This window comes from Triplophysa dalaica, chromosome 3 (assembly GCF_015846415.1).
Source record: "Triplophysa dalaica isolate WHDGS20190420 chromosome 3, ASM1584641v1, whole genome shotgun sequence".
Classification (NCBI taxonomy): domain Eukaryota; kingdom Metazoa; phylum Chordata; class Actinopteri; order Cypriniformes; family Nemacheilidae; genus Triplophysa; species Triplophysa dalaica.
In genome coordinates, this window is record NC_079544.1 from 18,146,406 (window position 1) to 18,167,103 (window position 20,698).

At 38.1% G+C, this 20,698-nt stretch overlaps 1 protein-coding gene across 1 annotated transcript in view; it reads right to left on the reverse strand.

Annotated features, from left to right (window-relative positions):
• Window positions 1-7,458: 7,458 nt before the first annotated feature.
• The window catches only part of hs6st1a (heparan sulfate 6-O-sulfotransferase 1a), a 103,505-nt gene continuing 90,265 nt past the window's right edge, over window positions 7,459-20,698 (reverse strand). Inside the window, exon 2 of the mRNA XM_056744140.1 lies at window positions 7,459-10,584. Coding sequence (XP_056600118.1) covers window positions 9,864-10,584 — 721 coding nt within the window. The 3' untranslated portion in view covers window positions 7,459-9,863. The remainder of the gene's footprint in view (window positions 10,585-20,698) is intronic.

Here is a 20,698-nt window from a genome sequence, read left to right on the forward strand (position 1 = left end):
TATTACTAGTCCACCCAACTCACGGGTGAAAAGTAGCACATATTTATTATGCCTTTACAAACAACGCTCCCATCACAAAACATATCTATATATTATAGTATTTATGTCTTAGCAAATCTTTGATAAAATATTATATGATGTGTTATTTTATAAATAATTCGATGAATGTAATTTAAAATCACGATAGCGGCAACATTTTTCACAGGCTTTTTATTAGACAGCATGCTGGTCAGAGACGCCATCTTGGCTCAACAGCAGAGCGCAAATGCCTATTATACTATATTGAGGAATGGAAACTGAAATTCTGCATCTGGTTTAAAATGTTTGCTTCTCTTTAGTCAACTGTATAAGATAAAAATGTTATAGTGATTGTTATACCTTTTATCGTTTGTATTTTTGCAATTTGGTGTCTTAACACGAAATATTTGATAAATTTTGGTGGCAGCAAAATACTAAAGGTAAAAAAAAGAAATACAAAATATATGGTAATCAGTTACAGAAACTAAAACACACTAAACATACATGCTCAAATTCCTATTATTTTATTTATGCTATTTAAAACCCTATTATTAGAAAACAATCGACCATGAACTGACTCTGACATTATACTAATTTCATGAAACAAAACCTAATTTAATTTTCTAATTCTATAAATTATAAGTTACAGTAACAGTGTTTGAAATTAAAAATAAAATGTGTTTACAGAAAGTAGTGTTGTAGAACTCGAGACAGGTATCAAGACTATTTTTTGATGGTCCTTGTCTTCTCTTGGTCTCAACTGTCTTTGGTCTTGGTCTTGGTCTTGGTCTCAGACATAGTGGTCTTGGGATTTTTATTTCAAGACCGGTCAAGACCACAACTGTGAGAATTACACTAAATTGCTGGTGCATTGTCTGATTTATGTGTTAACATCATTTATGTGATTGGATCTAAATCTTCTGGCTTTAAAAACTTCACCACTTGTGCCTTATTTGATTCTTCTTTTACTTTTCTTACTCTTACTGCTGGTAATAGAAGAATGGGGGATTGTCTTAAAGACATGTTTCAACGAAATGAATACACACATAAGCCCACAATATCCGAGATGTGATTGCAAAAAAGGTACTTGTATGAGATCTTGTTTTTTTATTTTATAACATCTGATGTGATACTGATTTTGTATAAGTATTCGAATTATTTTTGAGTTAACTATTGACTAAAGTTTTAGACACAATTAAACACAAGTTTTTGTTCTTTTTTGGTTAGTCCCAAAAAATCTAGCACAAATCTGAATTTTTGTGGATTTCTGAAAAACACAGCTATTTTGCTATTGATTGGATAAAAAAGCAATTAAACTAATTAAGTCACTGAATATTTTGTTGAAGGTCACAGACTAAAATTTATATTGGGTATTTACCTTTTTTTAAAGGGTCATATCATGTGTTATAAGTTGCCTTTGCATGTATCAGACACAGTTGCTAAAATTAAAGTGTCGGAAAAAAAGATGCATTCAATCTAAAAGCGAATGCTCACCCAGACCTGTCTGAAACGCCTTGTGTAACCACACACCAACAAATCTACGCAAGTTCGTGGTATGTTTTGACTAAGACCACCAAAATGTATACGCAAGTAAGGTGGACGTAAAAATTCTGTGGAACCTGATGTTCCAAATATTGTTAGAGACGTCAAATTTTCATCACACGATTGCAGTATTGAACCAGTCACTACGCACTGGTTAACTGGCCAATCAAAGCACACCTCGGTTTAAAATCTACGCGTTTCGGAGGCGAGGCAAAGAGGAGATACAAACATGCACGTTGTCTGGATAATATAGCCTTAAATCGTGTATACATATTGGAAAATTTGTTTTAGCTTGTCATATGACCCCTTTAATGTTTAGTTGTTGGAATTTTTACCTGCACAAAAATTGTAATATGTAACAGGTGGGTGATCAAACATAAATCTTTCTACACATACATTTCTGCACAATAAATAACCCAAGTTACTTCTATTCTTATTATATTATGACTTTAGATCTTTTGAATGCATTTTGGGAGTGCTGGACTTGGTCTCGACCCGGTCTCGGCCAGTGTTGGGTAAGTTACTCTGAAAAAGTAATTAATTACTAGTTACTAATTACATATTTAATAGTGTAATTAGAATACTGTCCAAATTACTCTGTCCAAAAAGTATTTAGTTACTCATTACTAATAACTTTCTATCCCACATCAAATTTTATTAGTTAAGTGATTCAAGGATAGACATGAAAGGGCTTATTTAATTCATTCAAATAAATAATATTATTAACTGACCAAAGTATTACAAAGGTGAGAATTATACATTAAAGCACAGATTTTAAAGTAAGACTTTGAATTTTGATGTCCATTACACTATTGCACACGCATATATTTCACAAAGTATTTAGTTTAATTACATCAAAAGTAATTGTAATTAATTTACAGAAAACATGAGTAATCCCTTACTTTACTTTTTCAAGGGAAAAGTAATTAAATTACAGTAACTAATTACTTAGTAACTAGATACACCCAACACTGGTCTCGGCCTGCCGTGATCTTGGTCTTGGTCTTGTCTTGGTCTTGGCCCCTCAAAGTCTTGGTCGTGTCTTGGTCTCGGCAAGCTCTGGTCTCGGTCTTGTCTTGGTTTTGGTGTCTTCTCGACTACAACACTAACAGAAAGACCTATAAAGAAACATTGTCAGCAGGAGCCAAATATGACAGTCACACCTCTGATCAACCATGGCAGCATTGTGCACAATAAATGTCTTTTAGTCTTCTTTACCACAGCGTTTCATGTAATATTGAACACTAATGAGAAGCAGTAAGTCATCTTTACTCAAGCTACAAGCCCCTTGGAAGTGTCCTCAGACTGAGAACAAGACTAGTGCAAAAAGGGAGGTCAGGATCAAATTAAACAATGATAGCCTATATAATATTTGGGTTGTTTATTCTATTCAGTGAAAACCTTTTAAAAATGATCCAGATTTTCTAAATCAACATTAGGTCTTTCATTCTTGTTTTCAGTTTCTTAAATTTGAAGTGATATTGTATCTTAATAGGCATATTTGGAGGTTGCACTGCAGGTGTGGCTCCAGGCATGGGCAGGGGTGGGATGAGGCCACTTAAACGTATATCTTGCCCACCCAATGATAATAAAAACATAACACCAAAAATTCAGAAATATTATTCTATTGGGTGGAAGCAACGCCATATCACTCACATAGTGACTTTAGTTGTAACAGAGAAGCATGCTACAGTAGGCTACATGCTGGAAGCAAATTTTACGCGCTCTGCAGGATTATTATGAACAGCATGTAAAAGTAATTGTGCATTAAAGTCTGAGTCAATTATTATAAAGGGAGTTTATGCGGTCTTATTTTGTGTTGTTAACAAAAAGCTATTATTTGGTTGCAATAGGCTAGATTTCAATAGGCTAGACCTGTTGATCGTCAGTAATGACTGAAAGCTACTTCTCTGCCTCCCTCCATCTCAAAAATCCCAATTCATGCTGCAGGTGGTAACGAAACACTGTGCAAAATAGTTTTTGCGCGCTGCGCACTCACAGAACTCACTAACAACAGCAGATATGATGTAAAGTTCATTGTGCAGTGAAATTAAACAGAAGTCAGTGATCGTTCAGTAATGGGGATTGTTCTTAGCCCACTTTATAGGCTTCTACTTATGTCCGGTTAACATAACCGCTTTATTAACGCATAAAACATCACTAAAATCAAACCCACACAATTACTATATAAAATGCAATAATCAACAATACATATATATTTTTTAATCTCTCAGTCTTCTGTAATGAATGCGTGTTTTTTATATTTAGAATATCATAAATCATTTAAATCCTGCATTTGAAGTCATTGCACTGTTTGTTGAATTTCAACAAAAGCAAACTTTAAGAGTGAAAGGCAGCAATATTAAAGCCTGAGAGCATGATAATAACTAATTTTAAAAATCACGGTTATTTCATAAAAAAATCTTTTTTATACTTTTTCTAACATTCCCAAACAATAGTTTTGTGTCGCTTAGAACTAAATGTGAAGTTTTTTTGCGATGTTTCTTTTTTAAAAACGCAGATCGTCTTTTCTCTTGCCTTGACCCGTTTTCTCCAGTTCATTTTCTGAAAAAAATACAACAACTTTATATGAAATTTGGGATAAATGTTGTCAGAAGTTCACAGAAATAAACAAAAACTATCATTTTACCAAAACACATTCTTATCAGAAAAACACTTTGGATATGATCTCTTAATTTGTTTGCAACTATATGCTGTGTGTGGTAAATGCCCACCAGGATGTCTGCTGGCCCACCATTTTGCATCTGGTAAGAACTGGGCCTGTTGCACTGTACAGTACACTGTAAAATGTAGTATAACCAAACAAGTTTATGTAAATTTTAAGTGGCATTTTATATTATTCATTATGAATATATTAAGCATGAATGCAATATAATAGGTACAACTTGTAAACTTCAACTTAGGAGATTCTTTATTTTTACTATCAGTGCAAGGCATCATGGTTAATGTCTCCATAGCAGGCCTAAACTATCTTTCTTTTATTGTTTGATTCGCTGTGCTTACTGCTTCTAGCCAGCATGACAACAGTTCCACCGGCTGCTTTTTTCCTCAACACTGTCAAACAGTTCAAGGCCACTGGTGTGTTACATGTCAAAACACCCTTTCTGTACGGCTCAAGATCGGACACCCTGGAACTGTTGGGTTATTACAGCCCACACTCATACTGACAAGGGCATGCCTGATATTTCAACTGAGTTTTTATACTGTACACACATCCATTTGCTTTCTTTGGGTAGAGCACCACACACCAGTCAGAAATTGCATGCTCCAGGATCAAATTAAACTATAGATCAAGTGTGGCAGGTGGAAGTGCACTTCAAGGAGGACAGACAGCCCTAGGTGCTTTATGGGGTCAAGGTGCCTTCATTACACATTATCCTGTAGACAAAAAAAGGGAAGAATATAAAAGACAAATCTCCTCCCGCGTCGACTGTTAACCTCTCCATCGAAGCGCTCACCTTTCATCTCGAGTAGGGCTGTAAAACCAGCAGCCTGCTTCGAAAGGTGTTGAGCAATAAAACCAATTACCCTGATTAGGAGGCAATTTGTCCTTTGAAGCTGACATCGAGACTTCGACTTCAAATTCACAAAAATAGTATTGTAGAGTGATGTAAATCTGAATTTAATATATATGACCGTAAACTTGTAGAAACCGATCCAATCTATAAAATTAATGTCTTTATCTTGTGACTTCGGAGTTGAACTCGCACTTGAATTTCATAAGTGTTTCTGTTCTTGCCTGTTTGGTGGCAATAGTAATCATGCGAAGTACAAGAAAAAAAATATATTGAGATGCACATAAACGATACACCATGACATCATGTTTCCATGACACTGACTTAAATTTCCTAAACATTTAAAAGCAAACCTGGCTCCCAATTCTGATTATATAGTTGCATATCTGGATCCGACACTACATACAACTGTTGCTTCTGAAAGATTCAGATCACTTTAGGCTTTTTGTTTCAAAGAACCCCAAAACCTGCTGAGGCCATTGTTTAATTGTCCAGACGAAAACGTAAAGTTTTTTGTAGTCCATCATCGCCCCGGGTTCAATACATGTGCGGAGCTCTAGAAAAGCTTTTAATTCTTCCCTCGGCCACTTCATCATCTCTCTATATACAGTATTTGTCATAGTGGGAATTCTTATTATGTCCTGGCAGAACAATGGCCGCGGGTGCAAGCGATTGTCTGTGTGGCTCTTGTCCAAGAGACATAGTGAGGCAATTCATTACCCCTGCAGAACTCAGAGGAGCTTGAGTGATTACCCCATCTATTTCACACAATAATGGTCGCTGATATGCTGTTTCTCTGCCTTTCAATTTTGCGGGACAAAGAAGCGTCTTGATATCCGTGCCAGGAGGTGTTTTGTAACGATCAGCGAGAGCGTTCAAGTCTGAGACAGATGCTTCTGTGGCGTAGGCTCGGGTGTAGGAACTGATGTCTGCTGTGAGTGTGTGTGGTTGGGGCTTGCTGTCAGTTCTAAAGTTTGTATCAACCATTGCGCCAAACATCACAGTCATAGTGATTTTGTGTCCCCTGCAAAAGCTAAGGATTTGTAAGGTTGATGGACTGAAGCCCAAAGTGAGTTTCAAATAAATACTTGAGCAATGCACCATATCGATGGTTGTAATAAATAGATGTACTGTAAGTTAAGATAAAACTTCTGATTATAACTACAGTGACACATTGCACGCTTGGCAGGCAAGCAGGCTGAAGTGTTTATGACCGGAAATGTAAAGCCTAGGCTATATTTTTATAAAGGCACTTTACTTGAATGTGTATATACAGTAAGACATTTTAGACTTTAGCTGTAGTGGGACTATGTGAATGATCTGGTTATGCATTGCAGCTGATATTCTGGTGGGTAGAGTTTGCAGAATTCAGTTTTCTGTAAAGTGCTTTACAGCCACATCCATTGCGATCACATTCTGTATTCCACACAAATACTAAGTGAACAAATCTACAGCTTTCAAGTGGGCCATGACATGAGGTATATCGCATTTAACAAATAGTTCAAAATATCCATCGCAACAGATGGAAGAAGTGCAATGTAATACACTTAAATGTGCTAAAAGTGCTCTATTTTCACACTCAAATTATGTACTTCATAAAGTCCTTTATTATTCGTTTTTCATACTTTTTTAGATAATGTCTAAGTGTTCTCAGCTGTTCTATTTTGAGACACCACAAATAGGAGTACAAAATGTATATTAAAGTGATAATTCACCCAAAAATTTAAATTCGGCAATCATTTACTCACCCTCTAGTCCTTTCAAACCTGTATGATTTTCCATCTTCCGCAAAACACAAAATAAGATATTTAGAAAAACGTTAATTACTGGACTCCATTCACTTGCGTTGGTTTTGTGTTCATGCAATAGCCTATAAGTGAATAGGGTCCAGTGCTGTTCGGTTACCAATTTTCTTCAAAATATCTTCCTTTGTGTTCTGCAAAAGAAAAAATTCATAAAGGTTTTAATGCCACAAGTAATGAGTAAATGTTGACAGAATTTAAACTTTTGGGTGAACTATCACTTTAAGTACAGCATTAATGTTTGACAATAGAGCACTTTAAGGACATTATGGAAGTGTACTTGGTGAACTTTTTTACCTGGGACAGTAGTGAGGATGAATTTATTTGTGAGCATTTTTTATTACAGTGCGCTCTCTCATATTATACATTATAGGCTACATCAATGTGAATGTGAAAAAATATATTTGTTTTTATGCTTTATATAACTGTGTGCAAATCAATGGCCATAAAATAATATGAAGTACACTATTACTCCTGTAATTGTGCTTGTATGAGTTTCCATTGAAAATGCCCACAGCATTTTCGTACAAAAGCAAAACAATAAAGACAGCGTTTTTGATTTTATAAAAGTGAAATCTTTTTTATTGGTGTCTTTGACGATCCATTTTGAAATGATGAGAAATAAGACCCAGAGAAAATGAACTGGATGTGATGGGTAACTGCTCCCAGGATTCAAGCACTCGCTATCTTCAGGGCTCAGGGATACGCTATAGTGCTGCTTACACTTTTACACACACACACACACACACACGTTTCATATGATTATTTTAAAAGCACATAAATTCTCCGCTCTGATTGGATGGCTGGACATCATTGCTATAGACAGAAAAATACTCGGTCACCGAGCTAGTCAAGATGAGCTTGAATGAGTTTTGCAGTAAGACAATCCCAAATTTCTATTAGGAATATTTTCCAATTATTTCAGGCTGACAGAAACGACAGCATCACATTTTGAGATATCAATAAAGGGCTGATCATTCATGAATTTTAAGGAACATTCATTAGAAGACATTTGTTTCTGTTTAATAAAACAACACTCTAGGCTTGGTTAAATATGCAGTAGGTGAAGAGTTGTCTGTTTTATGGTTACTGAGTGAATTTCCATCGCAGAGCATTAAGTAGAAGCAAAGACGTTCCTCAGAACCTTTTAAGTCAGTTGAACAGTAGGGAACATTTCCAATAGGCTAATTCTTCCTGATACCTTTTTCACATATTGTTTATTCTGGTGCTTGGCTGTAATTTAAAGGAACAGTTCACACAGACGTTTTGTCCTCAATGTTTTTACTCAAGTTTGGTTTGTTCCAACTCATTTTACTTTTTATTTAAAAAAAAATACCTAAGACATTAGAATTTAATGTTTATTTTACATACATTGAAAGTGCATGGAGCGGGCAGCTGAGGACCAAAAATGACAAAACAAATCACCAATAAAGAGTTCCTTCAGGACATGGAACTAGACTTTATGATGCTTTTGGTCATTCTTGGAACATAACAGCTCCAGTCCCCATTCACTTACACTGTATAGACTGAAGTGGTGAGGACTGTTCCTTTAACAATAGATGACTCTGAGTACCCATAGACTTGCATAAGGGGAGTTATGTGACATCTTTCTAGTCCCCATATTAGCTTCAGTCCCTGAGGACCATGGAAAGCGATTGTGAAACACACACTCACACACACATTCATAGGGCTTTAAAATCTGATAATACACTTGCATACTAAGAACGTCCATTCTTAAAGAACGTTTAAAAACACTCGAAGTATATACACATACGAGCATTCTCCACCCATACGCATACAAAACATTGAGTAGTCTCTGGGAATTGGGAATGATGGTGACATTTATAAAGGCTGCGTCTGCTGCTTCTTCCTTCGGCTCTTGGCTTTCGTGAGCTCTTTCTCTGTCTCTCATTCTCCCGCACACAACTCTACAACGCTCCTGTTCTTGACTGACACAAAGGCGTCATTACAGAGTCAACATCATTATTTCATCTCCATATAGTGCACAATATCTTCCCGTTCAGAAACACAGCACATCCCTCCCACTAAGTGTAAAATAAGACACTATTTTACTCTTTGGGTCTCCACCAGCATCCCTTTTAAGCATAATAGCCAGAGCTCAGCTACTAAGACACAGCCTGAATTGGATGCCTAGGCTCGATGCCACAACAACCTAGATTTTGTCTCGGCCAATAGCATCAGGCATCAGTAAGATTATATTAGTACACTTAGCTCACCGGTTTCTCATACAGTATCCTGAAAGCTTAAAAAATGGCTATGGTCCAAGCGCTGTCTGTCTGTGCATCGAAATAAAAAATGAACCCAACAGAACAGACTTTTTCAAGTCATCACTGATTATGAACAGCTAATAAATTGCATCCAATAAGAGTTAGGCAGCTCTGTTGGTCTCAGTGCTGTGAGTATATCTCTTTTTTAAGTGACATAACATCCCTTTAAAAAATAGAACAAAACGAAATAAAGGACATAATAAACTAAAAACAAAAATACAGACTGTTATCGTCACAAATTTATGGCTGAAATGGCAGCAGACATTTAAGCAAACACCTCTATACAATTCCGTTCCGATCATTCTTTAAAATCTGCAGTGAATATAATTCCCATAATCTATGTTTAAGTTTTTTTTTCTTCAGTCCACAGAAGTCTTTAAATGTCTGAAAATCTGTAAATGTCTAAATCCAGGTTCAGTGCTTTCAGTTAGTCAGTCACGTTTCTGACATCAGGCAAGTGATCGGTCTTAAAAACTGATTCAACGCAAATGCTTCCTGCATTTGTAGTCCTCAGAAGGACAACAGTAGGGGGGAGGGCCGTGTACGACTTGTCAACGGACAACATGGTGGCGCTAAAGATCTGTGTCCTTCTCTACAGTTATCTCCCTCATGACCTGACCTGGGAATCGCTGCCTCTTCCTCCCGGATTTCCCATCATCACCCTCCCCCCGGCACTGCTACCAACGGTTGATGATGTGATTCATATAGTCCTCTGTTGGCAAGCGCAAAGCTTCGGATTCAGGCATGTCGTCCCTGGAAGAAGGGTCGGAGATGGCCATCCGGCGAAACGGAAAGAGAGGCTGGTTTTTGAGACGCTGCTCTCGTCGTTCGATTTGTCGCTTGTACATGTAGCGCTGCTGAAAAAGATCCCTGGCGTAGTCGTACAACTGCATGTCCAAGTCGTTCAGCTCCTCGATGCCCTGGATTGTGTCGTTGTCCAGGTCTACGCCAGCAGCCCGCGTGCTGTTGTACTGCATGAAGGGCCGGATGAACTTGAGGCGGAAGGTCCGTTCGAACAAGTACTGAGTTTTGCGTTGGAATTCGGTCAGACCGAAGAAGGCCATATCTCGAAGATTCTTCTTGGCCGACTCTAGCAATACTTGGGCACGCTTTTTCTCCGGAAAGAAGGACATGTTATAGCAGCCCACCAGGCTGAGGTCGGCCAGCATGCGTACTTGACGGTTGTTCGCCAGGTTGTACGGACAGTCCATGAATTGCTGCAACGTGCAGCCCGACCAATCAGTGCCGTCGTAGCAGGATGGCAGTTCATCAGGCGTGGGCGTTCGCCCATCGCACATGTGCAGGGAGGTTTTCCATGTGGCTCCGCGCTGGACGTGCCTCCACTCGCTCAGGTAGCGAGATACGGGGTCTCGTAACAGCGTAATGTAGTAGAACTTCCTGTAAAACAGAAACACACAAATATTCAGCAAATAAGGAAAAAAGGTTGTCCTACAATTACAACAATTTCGTTTTTTCCTTACAGTATATATATGTGTATTCTTGTCTGGTGTCTTGAATACTGTAGTCATCATTTATGCACCCTCATGTCGCCCTAACTAAAAAACTAAAGAAAATAGTTTGAGAAATGTCTCTGTGGTTTTGTGGCCATACAATGGAGGTAAATGGGGCCATTGTTGTTTGGTTACCAACGTTTTCAAAATATATTCTTTAGTGTAGAAAGAAATTTATAGATTTGGAATGACATGAGGGTGAACTATCCCTTTAAGACTGACTAGTCGACAAATCATTCAAAGAACCTGCTGACTAACAAAATCTGTTTTTTTCCCGACAGCTGGAAAAGCTGCTTGGTCACTAGAAAGGACTATCACTGACAAGATTATGTCATTAACATTTTTCTCACATGGAATTTTTTACAACTTTTATTGACTCATTAAAAAGCAAGCTGAGTGTAAATTTTTTTCTTTCTCATAAACTTGAACTCTATTATTCAGCTCATAAATGGCCGTATTGCTGTAAAGGAGTAACCGTAGGACTGGTGAGCAAGAATTATAATTCCTCTTGCTTCCAGCAGAGAAATAATTTCGGTGCTTGTGCACACAACAAATGGTAAAGGGGAAGTGAACTGTAAGCTCTTGTTTGTGATATGCTTCAGTGAGATTTCATAAAGAGCGCAATATGTCCCACAACACCCATCTTCCATTTTGAACCAGCACTTCAAAACCAAATTAAGGAATTCTTGGAAGTGTCCCTCTTGTGCTTTTAAGAAGGCAGAGCTGAATAGATCTGACGTTAGTGTGCCGAATGACTGGGGCTTATTTATTATATTCTATTTGTTCTGCGGAGATGCATGCATATATTAATTTGTGATAGACAGGACTAAAGACAACAAAAAGTCAACCATAGGCTCGCACGTCGAGTACAGCAGTGATCCTGAATAAAACGCTCTCTCTCTCTCAAACACGGTTACAGAATGCTAATCATATTAGCATTCTGCTAAATGCTATTAGCAATGCAAAAATCCTATTCCTAATCACTGATGTTTCAGTTAAAATATCAAAACATCTTTAAAATATGACATATGCACCTCAAAAGCAATTGTAATGAGATAAAAGAATGAATTTTCTTAGGTAATCGCAGTACAAGCTAAGCTCTCTCAACACCATCTGTGGTGCTGTCAATCACCTCAGAAAAAAACTGTGAACATGTAAATCATTGCACATTTACCCTCATGTGTCTATTTAAAGTAAATATTTATATATTTTTAAATGCCTGAGAATGGAGAATGATGCTTTTCCTGCTTTATCGGTTCCCAGTGGACCTTTTTCACGAGATTGTGATGATGCGTTCAACGGTCGTCAGCATCGTAATTCCTCGTAAATAAAGTTTTTATATTTTCCACACTATATTTTGTAATATCCTACCTTTGCATCAAATTACAAAATAAATGTTAACGCTAATGCAAGGGTGCTTCTTATACAGCGTTTTTGGACGTCACTTTTACATCGTTCTCTCTTTTGCTGCCCTTATCAGACTCTCTCCTTTTTTCATTTTGTTGAAAGTAGTAATCACTTCAACTTTTTGCTATTTGAGCAAATAAGGAAGCAAAAATATATATCTGTGGTAGTCTCACATTCACCGGTATAGAAGTTTAGCACTACTATAATGACTTCTGCTGCTGATAATCCCGTAAACTCATATTTTTTTGTAGTTTAAAAACTTTCACATTTGTCAACCTTTTTTCACTGCCGTGTAGCACTTAATCAAACATCTCCTATGTGAATATCCCTCTGTATATTCTGGTATTTTGCTGTCACCTTTATTATTTTACATTTAGCTTTGACACCTTATTTCTCCAAGAATGTCATGTAATTTCATGTTGAGCATCTGAGATTTAAAAGCAGTCAAAAAATATTGTTGATTCATTATTCTTACTTTATACACATAAAAATAATCTGTCCATATTAATATACCAAAATATCTAGGTCAAATTCTGAAGAGAGTGCAAGCAGTATTACTCAATTGTATAATGCAAGATAAAGATTGAAAAGATTGAAAATTGACAGCACCATGCACTTTACACTAGCCGCAATCTTATAAAAACGCCAACAGACATGTTTTCGCCACACAGTTACAAAATTGAACACACATTAATTGACGTGTGTGGTAAATACTGTAATGCAATTTAATGTTTGCAGAAGCGGCCAACAGGAACAGAACAGGCTTCAAACATCTCTGGCTGATGGATCTTGTCAAATCAAATAAGCTTATCTGTTCTGATATACAGCAGCATTCAGCATAATATGACGAGAGAGAGAGAGAGAGAGAGAAAGAGAGAGAGAGAAAGAGAGTCGCCCATTATCCAGCATTTCCTTCCTCGGTTGCAGTCTGCAATATACATACTGTTCTGTAATTACAACAAAACTCTCCTTCTGTCTTGCATTGTCTCCCTCACACGTTTCCTCTTTGTTCTTTGTAATATATTCACTCCTCCTGGTTTACACGCTCAGCACCACCCTATCCGATGACCTTTTCCCTCTGTTTTCAATCATCGTGCATCTAAAGCTCCGCTCCTCTGGGGCACTGCTGGGTCGTGAGCAGATTACTAACATGCAGTTCATGCAGCGAGCACTTGGTGGTGATATACACACAGAATTGCCAGAGATCTCTCCATAAAAAAATGAGCTCTCGCAAGTTGCATTAGAGTTTCGGTATCAAAGTCACATTTAAGTACATGTTATCAGAGCAGCATTTCTTTGAGAAGTACATGCAACAGTGGAAGAGATAATGCGTGAGAATGAGAGGCTAAAGAGGGAGGGTGGAGAGAGAATGGAAGGTTTGGAAAGGGTCACACGGAGAAGGTGGCAGAGAGTCAATGCCATTGCCGTAGTGCAACAGGAAAAAAAAAGAGAAAATTGCTTTCACAAGCATAACATCATACGCACCATCCTGTATAACCATGAACAAACTGCAAAACAAGAGTACAAAGTCATGGTCACACTGACCTCTTCTCACACCATACACACATACACTCCCCTTCAAAAAATTGCAACACTAAATCACTCTTTATTTTTCTACATTTTACAATAAAAGCAAACTCAAAGCAAACTATGTAACCATATGAATGAAATGCATCCAAATAAATAAATAGCCACAAACTGGGTACTCTGAATTATTTGACTATATTATAAATTGTTGTTTTGTTATGAAAATAATAACTATATTGGCACAATTTATTTTTTGTCTATAAATGTCATTTCAAACATTTGTACATACATTCGGAATAAAACAAATTAGACTGTGAGAAACATTTCAGTCAAGTGATTCAAACATTTGAACAGAAGTGTATACATAGATGCAGTAACAGAGATGAATGACAACAGCCATGACCTTGAAAGAACATTTAGATAATATTTGAAAGTCCAGACGTCAAAGCAGAGACGTACTTTTTTCCGGTAAAAAACCCAAAACAATACAAATCTATATCAACCATCCTATCAGTTATTGACCGTACCATAAAAGTTACATTTGTGGCCAAAACTGTATATATCCAAGCATACAGGAAGTTTCATCATTAAAATTCATGGGCTCCACCTCTCCCCTGAGCTCAGTGACTTATAGAGACCCTCATCCCCTGACAGGAGGACTAGTCCGGAGAGTCCGGTTTAATTAAAGAGAGCTCCACAAGCCAATAAAGACATAATTGCTTGACTGCCCACCCCCGAGCTACAGTCTCCGATATTAATAAGTTCTTGTGTCCGGTCTAATTAATTTAATAAGAAGGGAGCAGAGAAACCCACACATGCTAAGCAACATGTTGTCCTTATAAAAGCTTCTGAAAAAATTCTGTACATTAACTGAAGACCACTATTATATCTAAAAGCCCCTTCCAGACCCACAGTACATTCACACATCGTCTACACTGGAAACTCCTTGTCGAATTTTGTAAGGATCACTCTAATTGGCTGACTGTAACTGGTCACTTGACCTAATAAGAATAGTATGTAAAACTTTCTCAATAGGCGTTCTTCAGCGGTCTTGTGTGCCCGTTTTCTCGCTGTGCTACATCACCGTCAGTGTCCGGTTCCAATACTCAAGAACACAAGAACAGAGAACGCATGACATTACCCGGATGTGTTCTTGTTATCAAGGATGCATCGTTTGCAGCCTTGCGCGCCTACGGAATCCGCTTGAAGTCCCAGAAGTCACTGGGGCTTGTCCATCCAACTTTGTTGTTCTGAGGCTGCCTCGCACAACCGGTCTCCACAAGAACACAAGTCCGTTCTTTGTATTCTTGGAATTGAGAAACAGCCTCATGCTATTAGAAAAGAATGGCTAGGGAATCTCTACAAATTACACAATCATCCGTGTCAACAAAAAGGAGTGGCGCATCTTATCTGGAGACGTACGAAATAGACTTTTACAGGATGGCTTAAATGGGACAGAAATAATGCAGCTATGATCTGTTCAGCAATAAGAACACAGCACTGCAATATTATCCCTCAAACAATTGGATTCTATTGTTTGCGAGTCTCTACTGAGTGTTTTTTTGTGTGCGGGGAGGTGGTGGCAAGCACCATCTATGAATATCAACCTCAGGCCTTTGTTGTACCGTAAATCTGACTGCGAGGGAATCTGGGGAAATCTTTGTCTCTCTGCAAAGCACCATTTGAAATTTATGAGCAATTTCCTCAGTCACAAAAAAACCTGAACACCTGGAGAAAAGCACTGCTGCCGGGTCACAACTCTGAAAAAACCCTTACTCAATGTGACTCAACCGCATATTATCTTACTTCTTGATCAGCTTGTGCACTTATAAAATGAACAACTTGTGTCAAAAAGCAGCAGTGTTTTATGCATCAATCATGTCTATTATGCAAACAAGTTACTCTCTCACCCATAATTCTTAGTGTTAATGCTTTTCCCAAATCCATAACCGTAAATCAGTGGTACTTTCTTAAACAAGCATCAGTAATACATACCCCTGTTGAAAAAAACAGCATATGCTGGGTTCGGTACGTTATAATCCTGGTTTGACCATCACATGACCAGTTAAACCAGTACAAAACAGCATCAAAACATACCAAACCAGCATATGCTGTTTTTTTCAACAGGGACTGCACTTCCCTTCAGTGTCTCGTCTTCGGCAACAAAATATATTCGTGCACATAAGCGATATGTATTGTGCACTAACAACATGATTTAGAAATCCAACATGTCGGGTTCTTATTTCAGCTTAACATGCACTGCGTATTCTCTACTACCTGTTGTAGTAACTTCCATTAACATAATTTATGCACATTACAGTAATTCCCTACGGTTTGCAACCTGCTAACACGAATGCAAATGTAAATTGATCTTCATTCAGGTTGTGCACTTAAACGTCCATCCTTGGACATGGAAAAAGTGAAAATTGCATCTTCAGCTGTACGAACCCCAAGGGGGTGTGTCCTTCAATGTACATAGTGTCACTGCCTTGAATTCACAATAGGAAAATAATGAAACACTGCATCTGCAAGATTCATTGCTGCGGATTACAAAGCCATGTCTGTGAGACGTACTGGGATTCGATTATGAGGAGTTTGTTTAATGATGTGTATAGTCAAGACTGTCAGTTTGTTAGGAAATAACTAAGAGCACCAGACAGTCCTTCAATGCGAACTTGCTCAAGCTAATGGTCAGTTAGTCAAATTAGAAAAAGAAACATTAGCTTGTGAACTGGATGTCGTGGCGTTTCTCAGCATAACCCGAGCAAACACGCACAACAAAATAAGACGCCCACATTTGACATTGGACCTCAACGCATCCTTCCCAGGACAGGAGCCCTAAAGGGGGCAGATTAAGGGATTCTGGGAATGTTATTAAAACATGAGAACAATCATCCACATAGCTTTTCTTGTTTGTAATTCCGACTTGTTTTCTCTCTGTAGGTTTAACAATGTCACTAACCTCAGGCTTGTCTGGATATGCCTGAACAGCTAGTCTGAAATTGTTTCTGTACAGCAGGGCAGAAATCTCTGTCTTTCTCTCTCACTTTTGCTTTATTTCTGGCAGTCCCAGCTCAAGCCCTGAGCTAATTAGGATGTGCTGATTGATTAGACTGCAGTAATTAGCTTTTGTGATGTAAATGAAGCTCCCATTGGTCTGAAATTGATTAGCCACTGTCTGTCCCCGGGGACCGGGCGACGGAGCGTTCCGGAATTGAGAGTCACCACTGGCCCATCCTCACTCCCGCAACTGACTCTCAGTGTTTGTAATCAAATACTATAATGGACTTTAGTGAAGTGCTGTGAAAAGAAAACTATCGATGTCTAAACGAGTTGAAGTTTTTATTCAGTCTGAAATGATGTGCTAGTACAGCCTGACAGGTTCTTTGGAGAAAAGTTTGTCCAAAACGATCGTCTTTGGGGCTGTCATTTTGTCGTAGAAGTATCTCATTGTTATTTATTATCCTGCAAGTCACAGTGAGTAATATGTTCAGGTGATCTTGCGACAATTTATTTAAAAAAGCATATCGATGATGACCTTCAGAAACCTTTTATCTACATATTTTGTGATCTTTTTGCCACAAATTATAATAAATCACCCTTTATGTTTTTTTTCTAAGCTATCTTATCATTAAAAAGTATAGTGTTTTTCCTGAAAAACACCCAAAGTTTCAACAGAGATAATAATTTTGGGTTGCAAAGACCTGTTCACAACAAGGAGGATAACTACATAGATAACTTCATTAGGATCCACACCAATGGACTATAAAGTTAAGTTAATTCTTGTTCTTTCTCTGCAGTTTCACATTTAAATACATTGAACCTTTAAATTAAAATGGACTTTGATTGGAAGTCAATGTTTTAGCGTTCATCAGCTAAATCAACGCTCTAAAGTAACTCCATTGTTATAGTTGTGGGATGGATGCTGCTACAAAATCAAGTGTTTTTTGTCATATTTTACTTACCCCTCATGTAATTTCAAACCTGTACGACTTTCTGTCTTCCGCAGAACACTAAAGAAGATATTTTAAAGAATTTAAAGAAGGCACCCATTCACTTGCATTGGTTGTGCGTGCATACAATAGAAGTGAATGGGTGCCGGTGATGTTCGGTTGCCTACTTTCTTCAAAATATCTTCATTTGTGTTCTGTGGAAGATAGAAAGTCATGCAGGTTTAAAATGACAAGAGGGTGAGTAATGATGAATTTTCATTTTTGGGTGAATTATCGCTTTAAGAATGATTTTTAACTTTATCTTTGCAGTTTTCGTTATCATCCTTTGAAGAATCTTTAAAGTTCAATGTGTAGAAACTGCACCTATAAGTATACATTTCAACACTCGTATACAAAAATGTGAAATTTAATAAAAGTGATACTTTGCTTTTATAAAAAAAAAAAACTCAAAAAATGCTGGTGGAAGGAGTTGAAATAAAGTATACAGCAAAGTATAAACTGATAACACTGTTGTGTTATATCAAGCCAACTGCCTGTAAATACAAGTTAGTCATAAGAAACTGAGTTACCGCAGAGATACTGCAACCTATTTCTTATTCTGTCTGGAGAGAAAAGCTATTTCGAGTCTCCTGAGGAAGTAACCACCACCGCTTCCAATCTGACCCCAAACCTGAATCTGATGAGTCTTGTATGTTTGTGTGAGAGAGCGAAGGTTTCTCTTCGTGTCTCTCTGAGTGAAAACACACTTAATATAACCGCCCAGATAAAGTCAGAATTCCCTGTATTGATTATCCAATCAAGAGATGAGGACAGTGGCGATATGTTTCAAGCCCAGTGAGCTGTCCACTTACTGAAGAAGCATTTTAAAGCATGATAGCTGTGCTTGTAATGTAAAGACTGTGAAAAACATTAGCCAGCATGCCACACTGATGCTCCGTGGCAAGTCCAAGATATTTTGTTTTGGCCGTGCATCATCCAAGACAGAAGAAATTACTATATACTAATTTTTTTAACCTCAAATTGTGATCTCCGCTTTGAGTTGTCTTTAACTCCAATCCTAACAGAAAACTATTCTGGCCTAGAAGGAAGGCACACCTCACTTCAAGGGAAAACTTAACTATTGTACCATCATAAAGGTCAATCCCTAAACAAAACCATCACTTGGGCAAAAGCAGGTTATTCAAAAATTGACAAATAAGGTCTCACAAATTCATTTGAATTACCCACCAGTTTGCCAAAACTTACAAACATTCATAACTATTGAGGTAGTTCATTATATTTTGGCACTGAGCCCACACAAAACCTCACATTAAACCTCCCAGGTCTGTTTTCTTAGCAGCTGGACTCAATAAGTGTTTTTGAGCGTGGTTGGGTGGTGGAAGTGTTGTCGGCTCTGCGATTTGTTTTAACAGGTTAGGTATATTAATCTATCTGCCCCAGTGACGGATGATGCAGGTGCTCTACTGGCACAATGCAACCAAGTCAATCAAACTCACAGCTGGGCCGCAAGACTCGCCATCCTCTGGCTCGGAGGAATGACATCAGCGAGTGACATGTCCGAACAAATTAACTGTAGGATATACACACATACATGCACATACACACAAATGCACACCAATGCACACAAACACACAGAGTTCTGGAAGAGTTCAAACTTGTAAGTGGAATGTCTTGGATGGCGAAAACGTGTAAACGCAATGCTGACAGCCAAATATTCATGTTATAAGGACCCTTTTCTCAAAAGCTGTTGCCACGGGAATCATGTTTCGCTATCTTCAAACAAGTGTGAGTTTGATAACATCACAAAACTTTTAAGGAAAGTAAAGTGTGGCTCACACGTGCTTCACATGGCAGGATCCTCATTAAGTTTTGAAAAGCTGTCGACATAACTTCGCCCGTCCTGCAGGTTTAAAGCACACGGCTAACAGTCCAAACTTCGGTCTGAGTCCAGATGCGGGGTGATCATTAAGGATGTCTGTGCATCCAGCAAACAGCTTCATAACGCTAGGCACTGAGGTGATGAAGAACTTTAATTATGTGGTGCATTAATACAGAGAGCTAACCGACAGGTGTGTGCGCGTGTGAAACGGAGGCTGTTGTTTTGTGCCCGGCAAGGCTCAGCGGTCTATCCCCTGCTGGGTTCTTATTAGAGTGAGGGTACATGAGATTCAGCCGCTTCATGCTGGTATGAACTGCAGGTTCTCCTGATAATTGGTGAAACTGGTTAAGGACGTGGCACATTTTTATCCGTCATGGTAAAAATACAATTTAACTCTGCAAGAGGACAGCAATCATGCCATTGTATGGGAGAGAGGGCCATAATAAGACAAAATAATGAACTTAGATGTCATGTCTCATATAACACACATTTTGGCCACAAATTATGCGTAAACACATGCATAAGCTACAAACTCCAGTGGGCTGTCAATCTATAGGGCTTTTTCAGATATAATTGGCACGCTCCTGGCATGCTCTGAAAGGTAGAAAGCAAAACTACGTTGTCTTATAAGACAACTTGTTTGAAAAATGAAGACAGCATAGGATGTATGCTTTACAAATTTACATATTGCATAAATACTGTATTGACATTACTTAGAACAAACCCACACGCACACACACACCCTGTAGCCTCATGGGAATTTCACTGACAGATAACAGGTCACCACAAAAAAGTTTCCACCCCAACAACAGCATCGGAGGAGTGAAGGACGATCGATGCACGTCCGCTCATTTCTGAGAAACCACACGCCTGCCATTAAAACCTGACACATGTCATTCCCCTGAAACTCTCGTCTACCTCTCACATTCATCTCAATCAGACAACTGCTGGTCCTCCATTATTGACAAACACTTGTTTACTACTTTCTTAAACTAGAGTACAGTGCTACAGTAGAGACTTAGCTGTGTTATGTACCCCCACAGTGCAAGCAACAATCCTACATGAAGACCAAATCAGAAATCTGCTTCTATAATTCATATTCAAATATTCTTTAATGACCATCATTTTGCATCATTATTAGCTAAAATTGCAATTATTTACTTTTATAGTAAGCAGAGTACTGTTCAACTCACCAAACAATTCCTAAAATACAGATGCTGATACTTAATAGACAG